This window comes from Acipenser ruthenus, chromosome 27 (assembly GCF_902713425.1).
Source record: "Acipenser ruthenus chromosome 27, fAciRut3.2 maternal haplotype, whole genome shotgun sequence".
In the NCBI taxonomy this organism is placed as follows: domain Eukaryota; kingdom Metazoa; phylum Chordata; class Actinopteri; order Acipenseriformes; family Acipenseridae; genus Acipenser; species Acipenser ruthenus.
In genome coordinates, this window is record NC_081215.1 from 9,032,256 (window position 1) to 9,053,755 (window position 21,500).

Below are 21,500 nucleotides of genomic sequence, written 5' to 3' on the forward strand. Positions count from 1 at the left end.
TTTAAAGAGTGACAAAAGAAGAGCTGTCAAAAGTTACTGTTGTGATCCTGTTACCATTGTTCTAAAACACTACGTTAGGAACAGTATTTTGATGAGTTAACTCATTAGCATGTATTTTTCACTACCATGATGTACAGCCATAGCCAAAAATGTTGCATCACCTACAATTTTCAGATTTTAGGCTCTGGTGGGTCAGGCTGCTCCGGTGAGTCAAGCTGCTCCTGTGAGAGGCTGCTTCCATGAGTCGGGCTGCTCCTGTGAGTCGGGCTGTTACGGTGAGTCAGGCTGCTCCAGTGAGTCGAGCTGCTCCAGTGAGAGGCTGCTCCGGTGAGTCAGGCTGCTCCGGTGAGTCGAGCTGCTCCGGTGATTCGGGCTGCTCCGGTTAGTCGGGCTGCTCCGGTGAGTCTGGCTGCTCCTGTGAGTCAGGCTGCTCCGGTTAGACGCTGCTGCGGTGAGTCGAGCTGCTCCTGCGAGAGGATGCTGCGGTGAGTCGAGCTGCTCCGGTGAGAGGCTGCTCCGGTGAGAGGCTGCTCCTATGAGTCGGGCTGCTCCGGTGAGTCAGGCTGCTCCGGTGAGTCGAGCTGCTCCGGTGAGAGGCAGCTCTGGTGAGTCAGGCTGTTCCTGTGAGTCAGGCTGCTCCGGTGAGTCGAGCTGCTCCGGTGAGTCAGGCTGCTCCGGTTAGTCGGGCTGCTCCTGTGAGTCGGGCTCTTCCGGTGAGAGGCTGCTCCAGTGAGTCAGGCTGCTCCGGTGAGTCAGGCTGCTCCGGTGAGTCGAGCTGCTCCGGTGATTCGGGCTGCTCCGGTTAGTCGGGCTGCTCCGGTGAGTCAGGCTGCTCCGGTGAGACGTTGCTCCGGTGAGTCGAGCTGCTCTGGTGAGAGGCTGCTCCGGTGAGTCAGGCTGCTCCTGCGAGAGGATGCTGCGGTGAGTCAGGCTGCTCCGGTGAGTCGAGCTGCTCCGGTGAGAGGCTGCTCCTATGAGTCGGGCTGCTCCGGTGAGTCAGGCTGCTCCGGTGAGTCAGGCTGCTCCAGTGAGTCGAGCTGCTCCGGTGAGAGGCAGCTCCGGTGAGTCAGGCTGTTCCTGTGAGTCAGGCTGCTCCGGTGAGTCAAGCTGCTCCGGTGAGTCAGGCTGCTCCGGTGAGTCAGGCTGCTCCGGTGAGTCAGGCTGCTCCGGTGAGTCAGGCAGTTCCTGTGAGTCAGGCTGCTCCGGTTAGTCGGGCTGCTCCGGTTAGTCGGGCTGCTCCTGTGAGTCGGGCTCTTCCGGTGAGAGGCTGCTCCAGTGAGTCAGGCTGCTCCAGTAAGAGGCTGCTCCTAAAGCTGTGAACCAACCATTTTTAACTCTAGACACCCATAGTATGTTATAAATTGAGAGAGGTACAACTTTTGTGAACAACTGCATTGTCCCATTTTACATATTAATTAGATAAAGACGGGACTCCCTGGCCTAAACATGTAAACCCGCTGAACCCCCAGCCCAGCCCAGCCAGGCAACATGTGATGCAACTTCCCGGCCTTGTCTGACCTTAGTGGCATGATAATGTAAATAGCCTAACTGAGTTGTCCAAGACTAGTGAGAATACATGTTTGCTGAATAACAGGTTTCTTTTAAAAATTCCACATTTCAGACCTGTATAGTGAATGGATGTACAGGATTATTTTGTTAGCTAAAATTACTTTAACCCCTGGAATATAACAAAATGAAACAATACGCAATATTTCATTTCAACCCAAAAACACTTTATTAAAACATCCCCGGATGACAATGTTTGCCTCAAAACTATACCCCTCTAATTGTGTCACCATTTACAGAATTTAGTCTCATGAGCCTTTGCAATCTGCTCAATGGCATTAGAGAGATGCTGATATTGGTACCTTCTTCACTGAAATATGTTTAAAACACAACCTAACCCCAATTATTTCTTTCTTCACATCTCCGGACTAATACAGGCACCAAATCCTTCATTTATAATTACGAAAAATAATTCACACATCACATACGTCTTGATTTCAGAGGTTATTGTTTCTGCATCCTAAAAAAGAAGAGAGATTTTTTTTAAATTGAGTTTCATGATGCATTTCATTTTTAGTGATTCTTGATACTTTACTCACTTAGCTATATTTTTGGGTTACCAAGCCATGTTAATGCTGAGATCCTTGGGATCCTTTAAGACCCGACTTGACAAAGATTTAAGATCAACTAATTACTAGGAACTGGAGGGTCGATTGGACGAAATAGTGCTATGTTCTTACGTTGAAAGTATACTGTGTGGCATAAGTATTTCCTCCAGTATTTAGTTACAAAAAACCCTTTTTTCAAAACTAGAACTAAACAACTATGTAATGTAGTAATTCAAGATCTCTTGTACTAGTTGTTTGTTCATAATTTTGTAATTGAAGTGTTACTGTACAGGGAGGGAATCACAGACACTTACTCCAATCCTACTGCAATCCACACAGCTCTGCTGTTCATTTACAGAACTCAGGAGGACAGCTGAACCGGACTTTATAATCTTCACAGGCTTTCCCAGCCTGTTCTGCATTTACACAAGCAAAACCATGAGAGGCATCATACCTGCAAATCAAACAGCAAGAGAAAAGTGAGCAGAGTGTATTTACACAGCAAAACCACGACAGCATCATACCTGCAAATCAAACAGCAAGAGAAAAGTGAGCAGAGTGTATTTACACAGCAAAACCATGACAGCATCATACCTGCAAATCAAACAGCAAGAGAAAAGTGAGCAGAGTGTATTTACACAGCAAAACCATGAGAGCATCATACCTGCAAATCAAACAGCAAGAGAAAAGTGAGCAGAGTGTATTTACACAGCAAAACCATGAGAGCATCATACCTGCAAATCAAACAGCAAGAGAAAAGTGAGCAGAGTGTATTTACACGCAAAACCATGAGAGCATCATACCTGCAAATCAAACAGCAAGAGAAAAGTGAGCAGAGTGTATTTACACAGCAAAACCATGACAGCATCATACCTGCAAATCAAACAGCAAGAGAAAAGTGAGCAGAGAGTTTCAGCATCTGAGGAGGCTCTGTCAAACAGGATGCTGAGAGATGGTTTCCATGAAGGCTCCAGCTGGGTAGCACAGACTAGGGGTGCAATTTTGATAAACACTAAAATAAAGGAATGCAACGTGCAAACTCAGGCACTTGCGACGTGCCATATCCCCCAAGCTGTGATTTTGATTTAATGCTGGATACTGGCACTATTTTGGTTAACCAGAGGCAGAACGGTCAAGAGAAACGGACTTCCCCTTTAATGTGGAATATTTCTTTCTGCACATGCACTTTCTGTGACTTTTCAATAATAAAATAAGCATTCATTATTTCCATTATAGTAAACATTCCACCCCAGGAGCTCATAATTGGACAGCGCACAAACTATGTCTACAATATGGAAAGTGACTTAATAAACTTTACTGCTGGTGTGGTACTCAGTAAAAGCCTTGCCAAACTAGTCTCTTAATAAACTTCACTGCTGGTGTGGTACTCAGTAAAAGCCTTGCCAAACTAGTCTCTTAATAAACTTCACTGCTGGTGTGGTACTCAGTAAAAGCCTTGCCAAACTAGTCTCTTAATAAACTTTACTGCTGGTGTGGTACTCAGTAAAAGCCTTGCCAAACTAGTCTCTTAATAAACTTCACTGCTGGTGTGGTACTCAGTAAAAGCCTTGCCAAACTAGTCTCTTAATAAACTTTACTGCTGGTGTGGTACTCAGTAAAAGCCTTACCAAACTAGTCTCTTAATAAACTTCACTGCTGGTGTGGTACTCAGTAAAAGCCTTGCCAAACTAGTCTCTTAATAAACTTTACTGCTGGTGTTTTAGTCAGTAAAAGCCTTGCCAAACTAGTCTCTTAACTGCTGATTCACCTCTGCGGGTACTGTATGTAAAAACTGCAAACATAATCTAAATGCAGAAGAAAAACAGAGAGGGTATCTTTTTTACTACAGTACTACAGTGCACTCCGTTTGATCTGTTTGTGCATCTCACTGATTACTCGTGAATGATGCATTTTATGCTTTCTGTGGGCTGCCATAAAGAACTGCACAATTAATGTTTATATAAGGTAGCCTGTGGACATTTGTGTGAAGGGAGACAAATAAATACCCAGCCCCAGAAAATGCATATATCTGCTGTGCAATCACACAGAAGTTACCCTGTGTTTATCCCACAGAAAGAGCTGATGTGTCATGCACATACACTATAAATACAAGCACTTTATGATCAGCAATATTTTACATAGTGTGTCAATAATATACACACACCCACTGTAATATCGGTCAACAAAAATGTTGACAACAATGACTAGGGCAGGCAACTTGTCTGCTTACCTGTAAATTTAGTTCCAAGACTCAATCAAGTAATTTGAAATAATGAAAGAAAAAAAAACATCCCATTAAAGTCTCCATTTAGTGAAGTGATCATCCTTTTACTACACAATGCTGATCAGCAGCTCTTTAAACAAACTCTTTAGATGGCTTCTGGTATTTTACTATCACTTTCTTTCCATCACTGTCTATACAGATTGTTTTCATAGATACCCATCAGATGGGTCACAGAACAGTTCAAGCCTGTGGTTCTGAGAATGGTATCTGCGCACAGACAGGCAGCAGCAGTGGTTCAGCCAGCAGCCAGGTTAATATAGTGCATTGGCTAGTATACCAAGCCCCTTACACTTGGAAGATGTTCCCTGTTTGTGAGGCTGGGATTCCGGAGAGGGTCACAGCCTCGATCCTCCACAGATCAGAGCAGATCTCTCCTGGGTATTCCTCCTGGAGCTGCAGCAAAGTCTCGTAGTCCCCCTTACCACTGGGACTGTCCCGATTAAACCACCTCGTCCTGCAGTCTGACACAGATACAAAATTCATCATTAGTGTGGGGAGCCAATACTGAGCCCCTGCGATAACTTACAATAAAAATAACTGGCAAAACTCTATTTTACAAAAAAAAAAAATATATAGCTTCAGATTCATGAAAAGTGAAACAGCTTTCCACTCTGCACAGTGCATTACATGAACATACATAAACAAGACTTGGCTGCTACTATATATTCTTTTTTAAATGTAGTTTTTCCCCAATTTAGAATGTTCAATTGTGTCCCCTCAATTCCCCACAACAACACAGGATAACTCCAATCCCAAGCCAATTGCACCCATTTACACCCAGGAGCTGTACCGTGGATGTCAATAAGCTGCTGGACCCTGCAGGACAAGGGCCAGCCTCCTGGCCTCGGTGGGTGCCTGACCAGCTTGACTGGCTCCTCCTGGCCTCGTGGGTGCCTGACCAGCGTGACTGGCTCCTCCTGGCCTCGTGGGTGCCTGACCAGCGTGACTGGCTCCTCCTGGCCTCGGTGGGTGCCTGACCAGCGTGACTGGCTCCTCCTGGCCTCGGTGGGTGCCTGACCAGCGTGACTGGCTCCTCCTGGCCTCGGTGGGTGCCTGACCAGCGTGACTGGCTCCTCCTGGCCTCGGTGGATGCCTGACCAGCGTGACTGGCTCCTCCTGGCCTCGGTGGGTGCCTGACCAGCGTGACTGGCTCCTCCTGGCCTCGGTGGATGCCTGACCAGCGTGACTGGCTCCTCCTGGCCTTGGTGGGTGCCTGACCAGCGTGACTGGCTCCTCCTGGCCTCGTGGGTGCCTGACCAGCGTGACTGGCTCCTCCTGGCCTCGGTGGATGCCTGGCCAGCGTGACTGGCTCCTCCTGGCCTCGGTGGGTGCCTGACCAGCGTGACTGGCTCCTCCTGGCCTCGGTGGATGCCTGACCAGCGTGACTGGCTCCTCCTGGCCTCGTGGGTGCCTGACCAGCTTGACTGGCTCCTCCTGGCCTCGTGGGTGCCTGACCAGCGTGACTGGCTCCTCCTGGCCTCGTGGGTGCCTGACCAGCGTGACTGGCTCCTCCTGATCTCGGTGGATCCCTGACCAGCGTGACTGGCTCCTCCTGGCCTCGGTGGGTGCCTGACCAGCGTGACTGGCTCCTCCTGGCCTCGGTGGATGCCTGACCAGCGTGACTGGCTCCTCCTGGCCTCGTGGGTGCCTGACCAGCGTGACTGGCTCCTCCTGGCCTCGGTGGGTGCCTGACCAGCGTGACTGGCTCCTCCTGGCCTCGGTGGGTGCCTGACCAGCGTGACTGGCTCCTCCTGGCCTCGTGGGTGCCTGACCAGCGTGACTGGCTCCTCCTGATCTCGTGGGTGCTTGACCGGCAGAGGCTGCTGCATGCTGAGGTGAACCCAAACCTGCGTGAGCGCAAAGGCTCCTTTTGTTATAGGAAGTTATTTACATTGCAAGGCCTGTCCTTACCTGAGCAGAATTCAGCTGGGCAGATAAATCTCACTTGATAGTCTTCACAGATCCTGTTCTTTTGTGCTGAATTGATGCATGCAAATCCATAGGTGGTGTCATAACTAAAACCACAAGAAACCCGCATACTGTAAGGCACTGTAACATTAATGTCTATCCAGTTCAGCTACTTCCCGCTTTTGGTAAAACAATATTTTTCCCACCCTGCAACATTGCCCCTAGTGGATGTGAGAAATACATCAATAATAAATACCACCTACAACAAATGTAATAATTCTTACATCCACTGGGGGAAGGGTTAATGGTTACATTCTGGGGTACCACGTGTAGATTAGACAAGCTTAAGAGCTGTATTGAGACTTCAGGGGTTTCTGAGTTTTATAAAATCCCCAGGATGTGAGGAATGAAACAGAAACTGGTTTACAAAGTGAATCTAAACAAGAGGAATACATGAGTTAAAATGCCTCTGTTTTATACTCGTGCCAGCTGCTCTCTCAGGAGAGATTACATCCTGTACAAAGTGAGTTCTAATTGTGGCAGGGACTGTGGCCCACTGCTGGGTCTGTTTCCTGTTATTTGTGTTTTGTAAATAAAGTTTATTAGAATTTGAATAGTTTGGAAATTTGGTACGGATGGTGTTAAAAGCCCACCCCTGCAAAAACACTTGGAATGTGGCCATTCCCAAATTGATTCATGGATTGCCAATTTGGGGCTGGCTGTATAATCCCCTTTCAGAAAAAAATGGTGTTCATGACAAAGTAAATTTCTTTGTGAACGTGCCAGTGTATCTGAAGCAGTGTTTTTACTGTAACGGCCTCTTCTTCATTTGAATTTCGGTTTGTGGAGCCCCATAGAGAGCAGCAGGTGCTTAAGTCACAGCACAGCCCACACTGTTGTGGCAGCCAGTGGTTGCCATAGAGATGAATATACTACTTTAACCCAAACCCAATATCTGACTAGTCAGACATCCAGGTTAAAAACTGTTGATCTCAATGACCACTTGTCTAATTGTCAAACTTTCAAACTTTCTAAGGACATTCTTTAACATAAGTTATTAGAGAATGGCTTATCCAATTATACTGGACATTTTTGTAAATGTTTATGTAAGGACATTTTTAGTACAAGTTAGCATGATAGAAGTCAGAATCGGGATCATTCATTAAAAAAACATCCATTTTAAAATAATGCTATACTTGTTTCACAAACCAGCAAAACTTTTTTTCCCCATTGTACTCTGTCCATCAGAGCTGTAACTAAGCATTTTAGCCCCCAGGGCAGTCAATCATATTTGCACCCACCCCCGCCCCCTGCAGTTTTCTTCTTTTGGGTGTTAAAAGTTGGGTTGGTATATTTGCTCACGTTTCATAGTTTTGATTAACTTGTTGTTATTTCAGAATCTCTCCTTTAACATGTTTGAGGGAACAAGACATTACTTAAAACGGAAAGGATTATACTCAATCCACGCATTTTCAGCACCAACCAATCAAATGAGTTTATTTTACGTATGGTCATTTTTTGTTAGTCAGGGCTGGAGTTAAGTTTTTGACTCCTCAGTAAAAGCTAAGGCAGAGATCAAGTTAACAAAAAGAAAATTCTTCCGTTTCCCTAAAGAGCCAAAACAATTTAGAATTTAGCAAGAGCTGTGCAGGTGTGTACACTATTTTAAACAAAAAAATAAGAAGGTCATTAAAAATAATAACTAGATTTTGTGTTTGTTTATACATACATGTGTTAACACATTATAAGAGCTACATAATTATCAAATAAATTTAAAAATAACAAATGGGGGGGAGGGGGGTAATTTGTTCTGAATTTTATTCCAATAAATAAATACTGGTACTACATTTAACATCTTGTAGTTCAGGATGGTGAATTTTAAGGGCCGTTTATCTATTTGCATTTTCTTATAAATGAATTTCTTACTTGTTGTCTGTCCTATCGTAATGTTTTGGTTTACCTGTATTACGCAGGTGCTTAAAACGTGTTCTGAAACCTGCCTTTACATTTCATTACGTTTATACCAGTGCTGGTCCTGAAGGCTGCAGGAGCGAATACATAATTAAGCAATGCACACTGCAGGGGAAGAGAACGACACAGATATGCCATAATAATAACGAACTGGCGACGCTATGTGAGGAGACACCAACTCCATGAAATTAGAAACAACAAATTAGTAGTTAACATCAATTTACCCTGCAAATGGAAAGATAGAAATCACAAGCCCTGTTAACTCTGCAGCATGCAAATACACTGAATTCAAATGTTGTTGAACTTCCACAATCTTGCAGCAGGGGGCAGCTCTAGCTCTAATTGAATACATGACATTATTTTTCCAGGGAGTCAGACTTAACTTTGCTGCTTTTAATGTAAAGTGCTAACCCCCTTATACATGGCTCACCCCTGGTCTAATGAACTGACCAAAAGAAGGATGGCTTTATAGTAATGTCTTACCACACAAGAACCAGATTAGGAACATAAAAAGCACAATGAAAACCCTTACGCTTGGAAGATGTTTTCCGTGTTCAGGGCTGAGATCCCCGATATCGTCTGGGCTTCCACTGACAGGGGAGTCCTGCAGATCTGCCCGGGGTATTTCTGCTGGAGTTGCATGAGGCTCTCGATGTCTCCTGTACCTGAAGGCTCATCACTGCTGAACCACCCGGTCCTGCATTCTGCTGTAACTGGAAACAAAGAAAACAGCAGATATTAGGACTTCTAAACACCACTATAGTTAAACCATTACATTATTCTTATAATGTGGTGCAATTCCCCTTAGAAAGGTTTCCCAAAGCATAGGTAACCATTGTAAAGTCATAGGGAGGTATGGTAAAGCATATTATAAAATGGGCTTGGATAAATTAAGTGCTGTGATTGGCTTAACAAGATCACATGACCGTGCGGTAAGAATTGTCTTACCGCATGGCTATGACATCATAGACCAACTTAATTACCTGATCTATTAATGTTACTACATCTTAATAGTAACAATTATCTAAACAGTGTTTCTGTAGGTAAAAAAGTCAACATACAACTGAAACAGCATTTAAATTACCCAACAAACAATGTTTTGTTTCATCTCTGTCACTAAGAATTACAGCAACAATGGCAAATATATTGTGGTATTTAGTCAGAGAGCAGAACAAAGAAAACTCTGAGGTAAGCAGTAGCAGTAACACTTTATTCAAAAGCCATCTGAGAAATCACCACGCAAGTCTCTCTCAGCATGTAATATATATATGCAGCAGCGGCATCTACTTATTAAACTAAATATCGCCTTATATAACTAGTGAGTAGGCAATGTTTAAATTAGACACAACAGATACATTTCACCACTACCCTGCGATTTCAGAAACATTTAAAACACAATTAAAATCTCTCCTGCTCTCTTCTGACACAACCGTTGGGCTTTTAAACAAGGTCGGGTTCGGCATAGAATTCTATTGTGCTCGCCGCGGACAGGAAGGACTGCGGCACTGCGCAAACTGACACAGAACTCGTTTAGTCCACATTCATCTAATGCTGGTTTACAAGCTAAGGAAATGATGCTGGTTACCAGCCATCAATGTGAAAACAGCCTCTGAAATTATTGGTCAGCTTCTCTTGAAGACCGCAAAACCTGAGTAGGATCATTTCCTACACAAAAAAAAACACTTGGAAACTCCCCCCTCAATGTCAAGTGCCAGTGCAGTGTTTAGCTGTTCCATGAATCCTCCCTCAGATGTGGGATATCAGTCTGCTTTCAATTCCCAAATACCATTTTATCTAAAAAATGTCACTATAAATGGGAATGCTCAATGTAATGTTTATGGCAAATAACAATGTACATAATATGTGTATTCAGGGACTATTTTTTTCAGTGGAAGGATACATAATATATTTCTAATTTTTTCCTTAAAAAAGCTAGCCATTTTATAAGCGAAATAACCCACTCCAGGGTGTGCGGTAAGACAATTCTTACCGCACTTCCTGGGTTGTTGAAGGCACTCGGCCTGCAGCCTCGTGCTTCACAACGCACCCAGGGTGTGCAGTAAGAATTGTTTTACCGCACACCCTGTTGTGGGTTATTTCTTACTTAAAGAATATGGCAAACCATGTTAAACTATGGAAAATGCATAGGGCAAAAGCATAGGAGAATTTACCATGCTAGCTTTTATAAGGGATCCACCCCAGTTTTATTGAATTGGACTGACCTCCAGGTCCTGTGAGCTATATTCACAGTGTGTGAATAACTTGTTGTAACACATTTATAATCAAACTTGGACTAGCAGCTTTGAAGGTATAGGCCTGAACTTGACCGAGATAACAATGTGACACACTGTGAACAGGATGGCTTGTGGTGACGTCAGGCCAGGAAGTAGACAACAGTTTTGTGAGTGAGTGCGCTATTGCGCCGGTTTATTATGAATCAAATGGTTTACCAAGACAAAACACTTCACAAAACAAAACGGCACAGTGGCCAAAACAAACAGACACGGAACAAAACAAGTGTCGTGCTAGTCTAAAACTAGCACACGTAGCAATTGTTTCTTTTTTAGTTTCACTTTTTCTTTACCTCCCGACTCTCGTTCCGCCTCTGAACACCAACCTTGAGTGAGTGATTCGTGCCTCTATATATACAGCTGTGCCGGGACTCAATTGCTAATTAATCATTCACTTGAATCCTGGCATGTGAACTAATTTGTGCAATCCCTGTGCCCACATACTAATACACATTTTACCTACCAATATATCCACACCAACAATAGCACACCACATACAACATAAAACACAAAATATGCACAGAGGCGAGGTGCCCCGCCACACACACGTCTGAACCTTTCCTCTACAGATTATGCTGTTTGCTTTAAAGTAAACAATGCTAATGTAAGGATGAGAACTCACTTACCTGAGCAGAACTCTCTAGGGCAGGTGAATCTCACTCTGTAGTCCTCACAGCGGCTCCCCCCCTTCTGCTCTGCATTAACACAGGCAAATCCATACGTGGCATCATAGCTGCAAAATAGATTTAAAAACGTCAAGACATCTGGACACTCTGTAGTGGCACTGACATGAGCGAAAAAAAATGACAGCCTTTATATTGCCCACCATACATTGTTATGACCCTTAAGCTGTTATGTTATTCTGCTGGCTGTAACTGTGCTACTGTTTTTAAAGGAAGTTACATTTCCTATAACAATAATGTGGGCCTACATTACTGCTCAGAATTCATCAAATAACTCTAGCAGCATTACTGTGCAGTTTTTGGTTCTCAGGAAGTTAAAGAATTGGAGGAACTTGATTGGAGTCTTTAAAATCTTAAAAAGGATTTGACAAAGTTCTCTAACCAATACTTCAAGTGCAACAGAGAAACCAGCACCAGAGGACACAGTTAGAAATGAAGTGGAGATAGGGGGCTCCCGAGTGGTGCATCCGGTAAAGGTACTCCACGTGGAGTGCAGGATGCGCCCTATAGACTGGATGTCACCGGTTCAAGTCCAGGCTATTCCATTGCCAACCGTGGATGGGAGCTCCCAGGGGCAGTGCACAACTGGCCGAACGCCACCCGGGGGTGGGGGGGTTAGGTCAGCCAGGGTGTCCTCAACTCACCACATACCAGCGACCCCTGTAGTCTGGCCTGGCGCCTGCAGGCTTGCCTGTAAGCTGACACTTGTTCACACAGAGAGCAGTGAGGGTATGGAATACCTAGCCTTGTTGTTGATGCTGAATCATTGGGATCCTTTAAGTTTTTAGATCAATCAGCTACTAGGAACAAGACCAGCATAGATGAGCTGAATGGCTTCCTCTCAGTCCTACATTTTCTATTATTTATGTTACGTATGATACATATTTCTGATTAGACTGCAGTAAGGAGACTGACTGTCAGACCTGTCAATGGGAAATGGCCAGTCCAGCATTTTTTTACAGGTTGAAGCCAGTGGTTCACAGTGACTTTGTTGTTAAGAGTGACACTGATACAGTCAAAGTGGTCCACCCACCACAGCCTCTGCAAAAAACTGAAGATGAAGGGCATACAGTCGAAGTGGTCCACCCACCACAGCCTCTGCAAAAAACCTGAAGATGAAGGGCAGCAGCTGCCCTTGGGACACACAGGCTTCAGTATATTCACTGTTCAATATAATGTATGAAAGATACTTACACTTGAGTTACATTCTTAATTAAAGCATTCCTGCAATATTATAGCGAGCTGTACATTTGCTGGGTGTGTAGGGATCAAATCAAATTCAGCAGCAGAAGAGAATCTCGTTACATTTTCTTAAGTTCAGTTAAAATGTAGAACATCACCTTAAATATATTTTACTGTAAAAGTCCATACTCTTTGAGGTGTTTGCATTAACAGCATTTAAAATGTATTAGCATTGGCATTGTGGAAGGATTTGTGACCTCAGAAATTCTGTTCTGATATAACCCTACCAGACTTCTCCTCCTTGTACTCTGTCATTACTGTTACTAAAATACTTGAGCTACTCCTACATGTTGTCACTTTATATAAACAACACTATTCCACTGTTTAATGAAGTGTATTCGTGTATTTTTATTAAATGCATCTGTTAATTAGCTTTTTCACAGGTTGGAGTCAATAACAAGAATTGCCTTTTCGACCTCTTACAAGATCATCTCCAGGTACACCCGGGACCACCACATCGAAGGTGTGCAGCGCATGACATCCCTGACCAGCTAATACGGTGGGTGTTTGCAAGTCAACAGTCAGAAACAGGATCATCAGGTGAAAGCATTACTAGGAAAAGCCCACCTTGTAATAATATATTTGTTTTTAAAAGAAACTGGGGAAGTTTTGTATTTCTGCATCATTGTGTCAGTATTAATACAAGGTCCCATTGACACACAAGTTTGCAAAATAAATAACTGGGTCTTGAACAGCCTGCTACAATGCTTTAGACCACTAGGCCATGCTGACTTCCTACATTTCTGTTTTGTTTTATCCAAACCTGGCTTGATAACCCACCTTTTGCCCGGCCATAGTAGTTACATTTAAAAAGTCAATAAAAAACACATTTATAAAAGTGCTACTAAAATTGAACTAGAAAATTGTGTTCCTGCGTTTTTAAATATTTTTACTTGGTATTATATTAATACCCTGGTACAGTACAGCAGACTCACACTTGAAATGTGTTTCCAGTGCTCAGGGCTGGGGTGCCAGACAGCGTCTGGGCCTCAATGGCCAGCGGCTGGGAGCAGATCTCTTTGGGATACTTTGTCAGAAGTTGGCTCAGGACTTCATAATCTCCCATTCCTGTGGGGTCATCATAATCAAACCACCCTGTTTGACAACCTGTTTGAGAAAACAGAAAAAAAGACTCTCAGTTTCTGTCTTGCATTGACTACCAGCCGCCTGGCCTGTTCACACGCTGCTGTTTTGTTTTCCTCTCTCTGCATCTCAAAAATTATTTTGCTTTTAATACATCTTTTCAATATAGGTGTAGTCTCTGTGTGTTTTATTTTAACACCTACATTGTTAAAAGTGTATAACCTGCATTGTACAGTAACTTACAAGCATAAGAGGAGACCATTCAGTTCATCAGTGCTCGTCTGGTTTCTATTAGCTGACAGATCCCGGAACTCTGTCAGCGGTTCAGCATCTATTAAGCTATTGGATCTCTTTCTATAAGGAGGCTGTGTGGTCCAGTGATTAAAGAAAAGGGCTTATAACCAGGAAGTCCCTGGTTCACATCCCAGCTCACTCACTCACTGACTCACTGTGTGACCCTGAGCAAGTGATTTAACCTCATGCTCCCTCTTTCAGGTGAGATGTTGTTGTTGTAAGTGCCTCTTGGATAAAAAAGTCTGCAAATAAACAACTAATAACTTTTTGTCCTCTCTCAGGAGTGACAAGATAAATAAATCCATTACGCCCATATGCACTCCCTGAATGCCTTAGCAAGTTTCAACACAATTGGACAAGCCATTTTTTAGATACTGCCTGAAAAACTACAAAACTGTGTTTAAAAATAATACAAACAGAACGCAAAACAAACAAATAAAAATGAGAAAAAACAAGATTATCTTTCAATGCCAATAAAATAAAAGTGGTAAAATCGATACATAAGTGAGGTGTACAGTTAGAAAACAGTATTTGTGCAGATCGATAAATGAAAAGTTTAGCTTCAGTTTTAATACCTGAGCAGAATGTGCCGTTGCAGGAGAACACGACTTTGTAATCTTCACAAGGCTTCCTCCACTGCTCGGAATTCAAGCATGCAAATCCTTGGGACTGGTTATATCTAGTGAGCAGAAACAGAACAAAGCCATGATTCAAAATCAATCAAGTCTGCTAGACATATATTTCAATGGGGCCAGAGTTAATAGTGCTTCCTATAGTGCTTACCCTATTAAACAGTAGCTTCCAATCTTATTGCTTTTCATATTTCCATTTCTTTTTGGTGGTATTTGCAATCATTTTGTGTAGTTCTGGGCTCTGTTGCTCCTTCTCTAAATCTGCCTTTACTTGTCTGGAGAATCCTAAGTGCCGGGACTGCAGTCCTCCTCATTCCATTCCTGTTTTGCATGTATAGAGTAGATGGGCATTGCAGTTTTGAAAGGTCATGTCCTATTATTTCAATGGAATGAGGGTGTTCTGTTCTGGAACTTAGGATTCTTCTGTAAAACAGACCTGACAGACTTTAAGAGCTTCCCTGCTGACGGCTGTGCTGTGATAAGCTGGTTGAGTTAATTGCTGCTGCTAATGAGATGCAATGATTCTGATGTTTTTTTTTGTTTTTTTTTCCAGGTTCCAGTGTTGAAGGTTAGACTAATAAAATGAATGCCTTTACCTTTGATGATGCAAACACCCTCATAGGGAATGAACTACAAGCATTCTTTAATGCTCTTTAGTAGAGAAAGCACAGCTGGGAACCATGCAGGAATATAACAAGGAAACCAAATAACATGAATGATACGTGACAGAGAAACATTACATTGTGTACTCTTCTCTTTATTCTAGTTTTAAAGCAGTTGTAAAAATTGGGATTACATGTGGAATGTGTTCCCTGTGTTCCCAGCTTTTATTCCTGAGACGGTCCGAGTCTCGATATCTACTGGATCGGAGCAGATCTGACCCGGGTTCTTCTTCTGAAGGTCAGGCAGCATTTCAAAGTCTCCTTCGCTTGTTACGCTTCCATCGTTAAACCAGCGTGTCCTACATACTTAAAAAAGAAGTTTCAAAACTGTGAAGTTAAGATATTTGACTTAATGAAAGTGTTCCTGGTTCCAGCTCAATGCAAAGTGATCAGGTAGTATGGAAACTTCCCACTCTTGACTCCCCCCTAACTTCTCATGGGTCGATTAAAGTTAATAATAACAGGAAGCTGCAGGGAAGTGTAATATAAACCAAGTCAAGACAAATGTGTCGGCTAGTACCTTATAGTACCACATACTTTGACGTGTTTATAGCTGGCCATGGCTACTACTTTAGCTATGAAAACGACACTTTATGATGAGCGGAGTGTTGGAGGGGCTGGAGAGAGGCTGAATAGACTGAAGTATTATTTTCTAAAACTAAACCAAGTGCTCTCCGGAATAGAACTGATGCTCTCCAGTTGGAGCCGTCTCTTCTGCCCCAGCAAATGTTCCTTGCACTCAGATTTTTCCAGTTACACTCATACAAACATAATAGGATAGCAAACAATATAGATGATTAAACGGCCCCTTTAAGAAAAACATTATTTCTCAACGTAATAACCATTCTGCCAATAGGAAATCTAGCTCTTTGCTCACAGGGGGTTTTCTAGTTTAAATGATGGAAGAGTACTTACTGTTTTCAGTGATCGCCTTCCCATCTATAGAAATGATAAAAGAACAATTTGTGTTACTCGCTCCTGCAGTTTTACAGAGTATGTACAGGCTGGTTATAAAAAGCACCTTGTGCTGCTGCTGTAGAAAAGCATTAACTGCACAGCAAAGAAATGGGTCAGATAAAGAGTATCCAGGGCTTCTACCACAGGACAGGAGCCCTGTACCTGACAGCACTGAATGCCATGTCATAGGATTGGACTGGAACAAGGAGGGCTGTTCAGTGTGCAAACAAGCTCAAATCTGGGATAAGGAAGCTGTAACAATTCAATACTGGAGCAATAGACCCCAGAACCACTCAAAGCCAATCCTCAGGGCACTAGCTACATATAACAGCATACAAGGTATAGCAACTCAGGTATTCAATATGTATGTTATTATTATTATTTTATATAGATATTAAATATAGTACATTAATCATTCCTTGAGTTTGCAAACAGAAAATATAGTATTGCTGACTAAGGCTGGGACCAAATCAAAACTTTGACAACCCGTTAATCGCACTTAACAAAACTGTATTTAATAGCGTTTTCTATTTATGAGTAGAAGAGATAAGATACTTACAAAAAAAAAACAAGCGCTATTACATACAGTTTTGTTAAGTGCGATTAGCGGGTTGTCAAAGTTTTGATTTGGCCCGGGCTTAAGTTTTTTATAGCAAGCTGTTCCGTCCAAAACTCACACACATAGTGATTTAATTAAAAGTTTTACTTACTTGCATAAGTAACTGCAAATAAAACTGAAAAAATCTATAAAAAAGCAAACAAAAAATAATTAAAATAAGAAGCAAACTGACAAACCTCGGCAAGAGTTTGTGGTTAAGTTGGCTACTAGTACAGAAATCTTATCATGGACACATTGCAGGTACTGTAGCATAGCCATGTAAAATCAATGCAATAAATACAAGCACATAGCAGAATATATCTCATTAACAATCCAATCCTGGATATACTGTACATTGGAACAGTGTTTTTGATCATTACCTGGAATCATGAACTGCTGGGTAATTATTTGAAACATGAACAAGGCAAACTGACAGGGCTGGCTTGATAGACCCTGGTGCAGAGAACTAATCCAACACAGATAGAGGTTCCTAACAGCTTCCTAATACCACTGTGTTTTCATTACAGCGCGAGTGCTGCTCACACGGAGGCAGTATCACATATAGTGTCTTTAAAGTATTACAGGGAGTGCATACCACAATATACCGCCTTTTAATTTACAAATATGGTATTGTGGCAATGTGCCCCGCCCCTGTGTGTATTTTTGTGTTTTATGTTGTATGTTGCGTGTGTTAATCTTGGTGTATTGTAGTTGGTACACGGGATATAATGTGGGTAATGAGCACGAGTATTTAAAATGTCAATTGTATTTAGGCACGGGGATTGCACTTCACGTGCTGGGATTCAAGTGAATAAATAATTGGTAATTGAATCCCAGCACAATTGTATATATAGATGCACATTTAATTCACTCTGGGTTGTGTGTTCGTGAGTGGAGAACGGGTGAGAGAGGAGATATTTAAAATAACAATTGCTACTACGTGTACTTGTTTGTGTCTGGTTTCACTCGTTTGTTTGTCTGTTTATTGTCTGTTCGTTTTGGCTTCTGTGTTTTATTTTATTTTACAAAGTGTTTTTGTGTTTGTTAAAAGCTTTTATTTTTCCGTAATTAATAAACCGCGCAGCAGCGCTTTCATTCACTGTTTCATTCGCAGTGCTGTATGTTCATTTCCTGGTTCTGACAACACCACTCAGCCAGACTGTCACAGGTATTTATACTTATTGCATAATTATCAACAAAGTTGACAAGCTTGTTTTGAAGTGCAGAGCCTCCTGTGAAAGGGTTAAGTCTGCTTCTCATACAAGCTGCTCAGAGGAGCTTGTTTTGAAGTGCAGTGCCTCCTGTGAAAGGGTTAATAAGGACCTCACCTGGTGGGAGTGCAGGCCTGTAAATGAGTGAAGCATGGTACTGAAATCACTGATATCACCGTGTAACAATTTTTTTTTTTTTTTTGTTCCTGGGTAGTAAGTGTTATTTCCTAATTGCTTATGCCTCAAAAGTATAGAAAATGGCTATTATTCCCCACAAACTTTGCTTTTGTGACCAGGACAGTGATATTTTGAAATTTACCTATTTTCCAGAACATTCCAGATAGATTCAGTGCTGAGTAAACTTGGAGTAACTTCTAGAACTTTCTAGAACTTTCCAGTAATATAAATAGTAGTATAAATACAGGGGCCTTACGCCCACCAGTTCAGTTTAGTTCCAGCTGCCTAAGTGGATACATATCTGCATTTTTCTGAGATGGCATCAAGAGGCTGCAAGCATCCGGCAGACGCATTTTGCTATGTCTGCGGCCAATTTATCAAGACAAGAGCGAAAAAGTACTCCGTGCTAAGATGTGTGAGGCCTACAAGGCATATTTCTGCATGCCTGTCGGGGATCAAGACAAACCCTGGGCACCTCATTTCACCTGCGAGCACTGCAAAAAAAACTCTGGAAGGTAAGATGGACAATTGTTGCTCGGAATTTTATGTTATAAAATTTGTTAAAATTTTTAAAATTGTAAAAGTTTTTAATTTTAAAATGTTTTACAATTTTCAATGTTATTGAAAAAATTTATCATATATGAAAAATGTTGTGAGAATCTCTTACACATTAGTCATGGGTGAAATAAATGTATTTTTGTAGGATGGTACAGAGGGGAAAAGAGAGCCATGAAGTTCGTTATCCCAAGAATTTGGCAGGAACCCACTGACCACTCAAGCAACTGCTACTTCTGCATGGTGGACCCTTCCAAGCGGACCGAGTTCTCTGTGGGGAGGAACAACGTCAAGTGGGAGCCACTGGTGGACCCCTGGAAGGTGCTGATGCCACCACTGCACATCAATTTGGGCCTTATGAAACAATTTGTCAGAGCTCTAGATAAGGAGTCGGCAGCCTTCAAGTACCTTCAAGACTTCTTCCCTAAGCTGTCTGAGGCAAAGGTCAAAGCCGGTGTCTTCGTCGGACCACAGATAAAGAAGATCCTGGAGTGCAATGAATTCCCCAAGAAGCTCACTAGAAAGGAGAAAGCGGCTTTGAACAGCTTTGTCGCAGTGGTTCGGGGCTTCCTGGGCAATCACAAGGCCGAAAACTATGTGGAGCTGGTTGAGACTCTGGTGAAGAACTACGGCACATGTTAATTTGGATTCATATGTTGTTTTTTTCTGACTTTATGTGAACGAAAAGACACAAATATCACTGTCCTGGTCACAAAAGCAAAGTTTGTGGGGAATAATAGCCATTTTCTATACTTTTGAGGCATAAGCAATTAGGAAATAACACTTACTACCCAGAAACAAAAATTGTGTTACATACTGTATTACGCCTGTTGTGCATAAACCTTTGTGCATTGCACTGTGATCATAATATATTATTCATATTCCCCAAAAATTAAATTCAAAGTTTTCCTAGAATACTTTTTATTTAAGACTTTCCGGTTTCTGCTACTAAAGATAAAATACCAATCACAATCGACGCTGATGGATTTCATAACCCCCCATATAACACATCACTACTCTCTGTACAAACTATATGGGAAGCCAACATTTCTTAATCAGGAAGAAATTATTCAGAAAGGTTAGATTGTTAAATGTTAAATTGGGGGTGTTTTTAGTTTTGTTCAATACGTTTATTTTGCTTGAACTCCTCTGTGTGACTGGGCTTGTCTGCATTCGTGGTTATAGAGCTTTTAACATGATCTCACTGACAGGGAGTAGAATCTGTAACGGCAGTGCACCACACAACACTGCCCGTTACATTACTTTATACAGATCTAAATGTATAAGCCTTACCGCAAAATGAACGTTTCTTAACAGTTAATAAACAGCCCTTAAAATAAAGTGTGACCGTGATTTTTAAAATATTTTTTAATGGACTATGTCCAGTGCCCGCATCGGTCAGTCCTTATGATCAAGGCTTACTCAGGGCGTAACACACAATGTGTGTAATGGTAGACTTCAGCTGTGTCTTCATTTAACAAATGTAAGTCACCTTGGATAAATAAATACATACATAAATAGTTGCTATTTGCTACTATTGTATTTCAAACGATTTGAATAGGAATAAAGAACATTATCTGTGCTTTGACAATATTGGGGTTGAATCCCTCTTGATTTTTAAAATGGTGGGACCCAATTATATTACCTACAGTATTAAAGAAAGCCCTTACAAAACAAATATAATATTGTAATATATTGGGTAAAGTAGTCCCATATATTGGCATATATCTTAAAACATACCGTAAACAAACACTGAGATGATATATTGTAAAATGCATTATAGCCATATATTTAAGATGCATGTGAAATGCATTGGAAGTGTTACATGTCACATAATGAATAAAATATACGGATCTATACAATGAAAGTCACAGTATATAACAATGGATTTCATTCATTATATGTCACATTACTTTTCCAATTCCAAAATAGAATACAATTCATACCTGTGCTTGCATCATGACACTGGGATTCCTGGAAAATAAACCATTTGCAGTAATGTGAACATTGTCCATACATTTCTATTACAAAGTCCTCCTTTTCAACTAGCTATTGATTTGTCCATGTACCACTATTGCCAGAATTGCTGACTAGTTATTTAACTTCAAATTAACAGATCTTGGAGATTCAACAGGAGATTATACAGAGCATTGTGACTAAAAATGTAAAGGACTTGTACTCACCTAAAAAAACACTTTTCCAACTGCAAGAGCTCAGTAAACAGTACAAGATGCTTCACCTGCTTTTCAAGCTGCAAATATGATACAAGATACATCTGCGGTGTCTACCTGTTTATCAGAGAAGCATATTCCTTTGGGAATTAAATAGACCCGTGGCATTATAATTACTAAGCAGGCACAGAAATTCTATCTGGTCAATAGCTATAACAAAGTGTGTTCAAACCACACCCTTCAATGTGAACAACAAAGAACAGGAACCTATTGTTGATGTTAAATTGTGCTCCAAAGATACTTACTCATGATCTGCTACCTTCTTTCTCATGGAGTTCATATTTCTAAACACCTTCTGGGCAGGAGTTTAGACCATGAGCTGGATTTAGACATTTACATTTGTTATACCCAGTGGAAACTTTAAACAAAGGGAAACAGGAAGTTTTAACCTCTAGTTAAGCATTAACCCTTTAAGGTACCAGGAGCATATGTGTTCCACAAATAAAATGATGCTAACTTTCTTGTTTTTGCAATGAGGAGCATGACACAATTCAGGTATCCAAGGAATTGAGCAGTTGTTGAAACGGTTTATTCTTAACCCATACAGAAAGAACACATATTTTCAATATATTATAAATATATGCAATGTAACCGTTTTATATGTTAC

The 21,500-nt window shown here is 41.8% G+C and overlaps 1 protein-coding gene across 1 annotated transcript; it reads right to left on the minus strand.

Annotated features, from left to right (window-relative positions):
• Positions 1-1,717: 1,717 nt before the first annotated feature.
• On the minus strand, positions 1,718-21,046 carry si:dkey-205h13.2 (mucin-5B). The gene is made up of 13 exons (XM_059002627.1): positions 20,846-21,046; positions 20,609-20,636; positions 16,832-16,865; positions 16,080-16,103; positions 15,299-15,470; positions 14,446-14,549; positions 13,429-13,600; positions 11,195-11,301; positions 8,810-8,990; positions 6,310-6,413; positions 4,688-4,859; positions 2,429-2,568; positions 1,718-2,026 (listed from the first exon to the last, which is right to left on the minus strand). Exons 1-12 carry the CDS (start codon positions 20,935-20,937, stop codon positions 2,463-2,465), a joined length of 1,296 nt encoding a protein of 431 aa, XP_058858610.1. The 5' UTR covers positions 20,938-21,046; the 3' UTR covers positions 1,718-2,026; positions 2,429-2,462.
• Between the last annotated feature and the right edge of the window lie 454 nt (positions 21,047-21,500).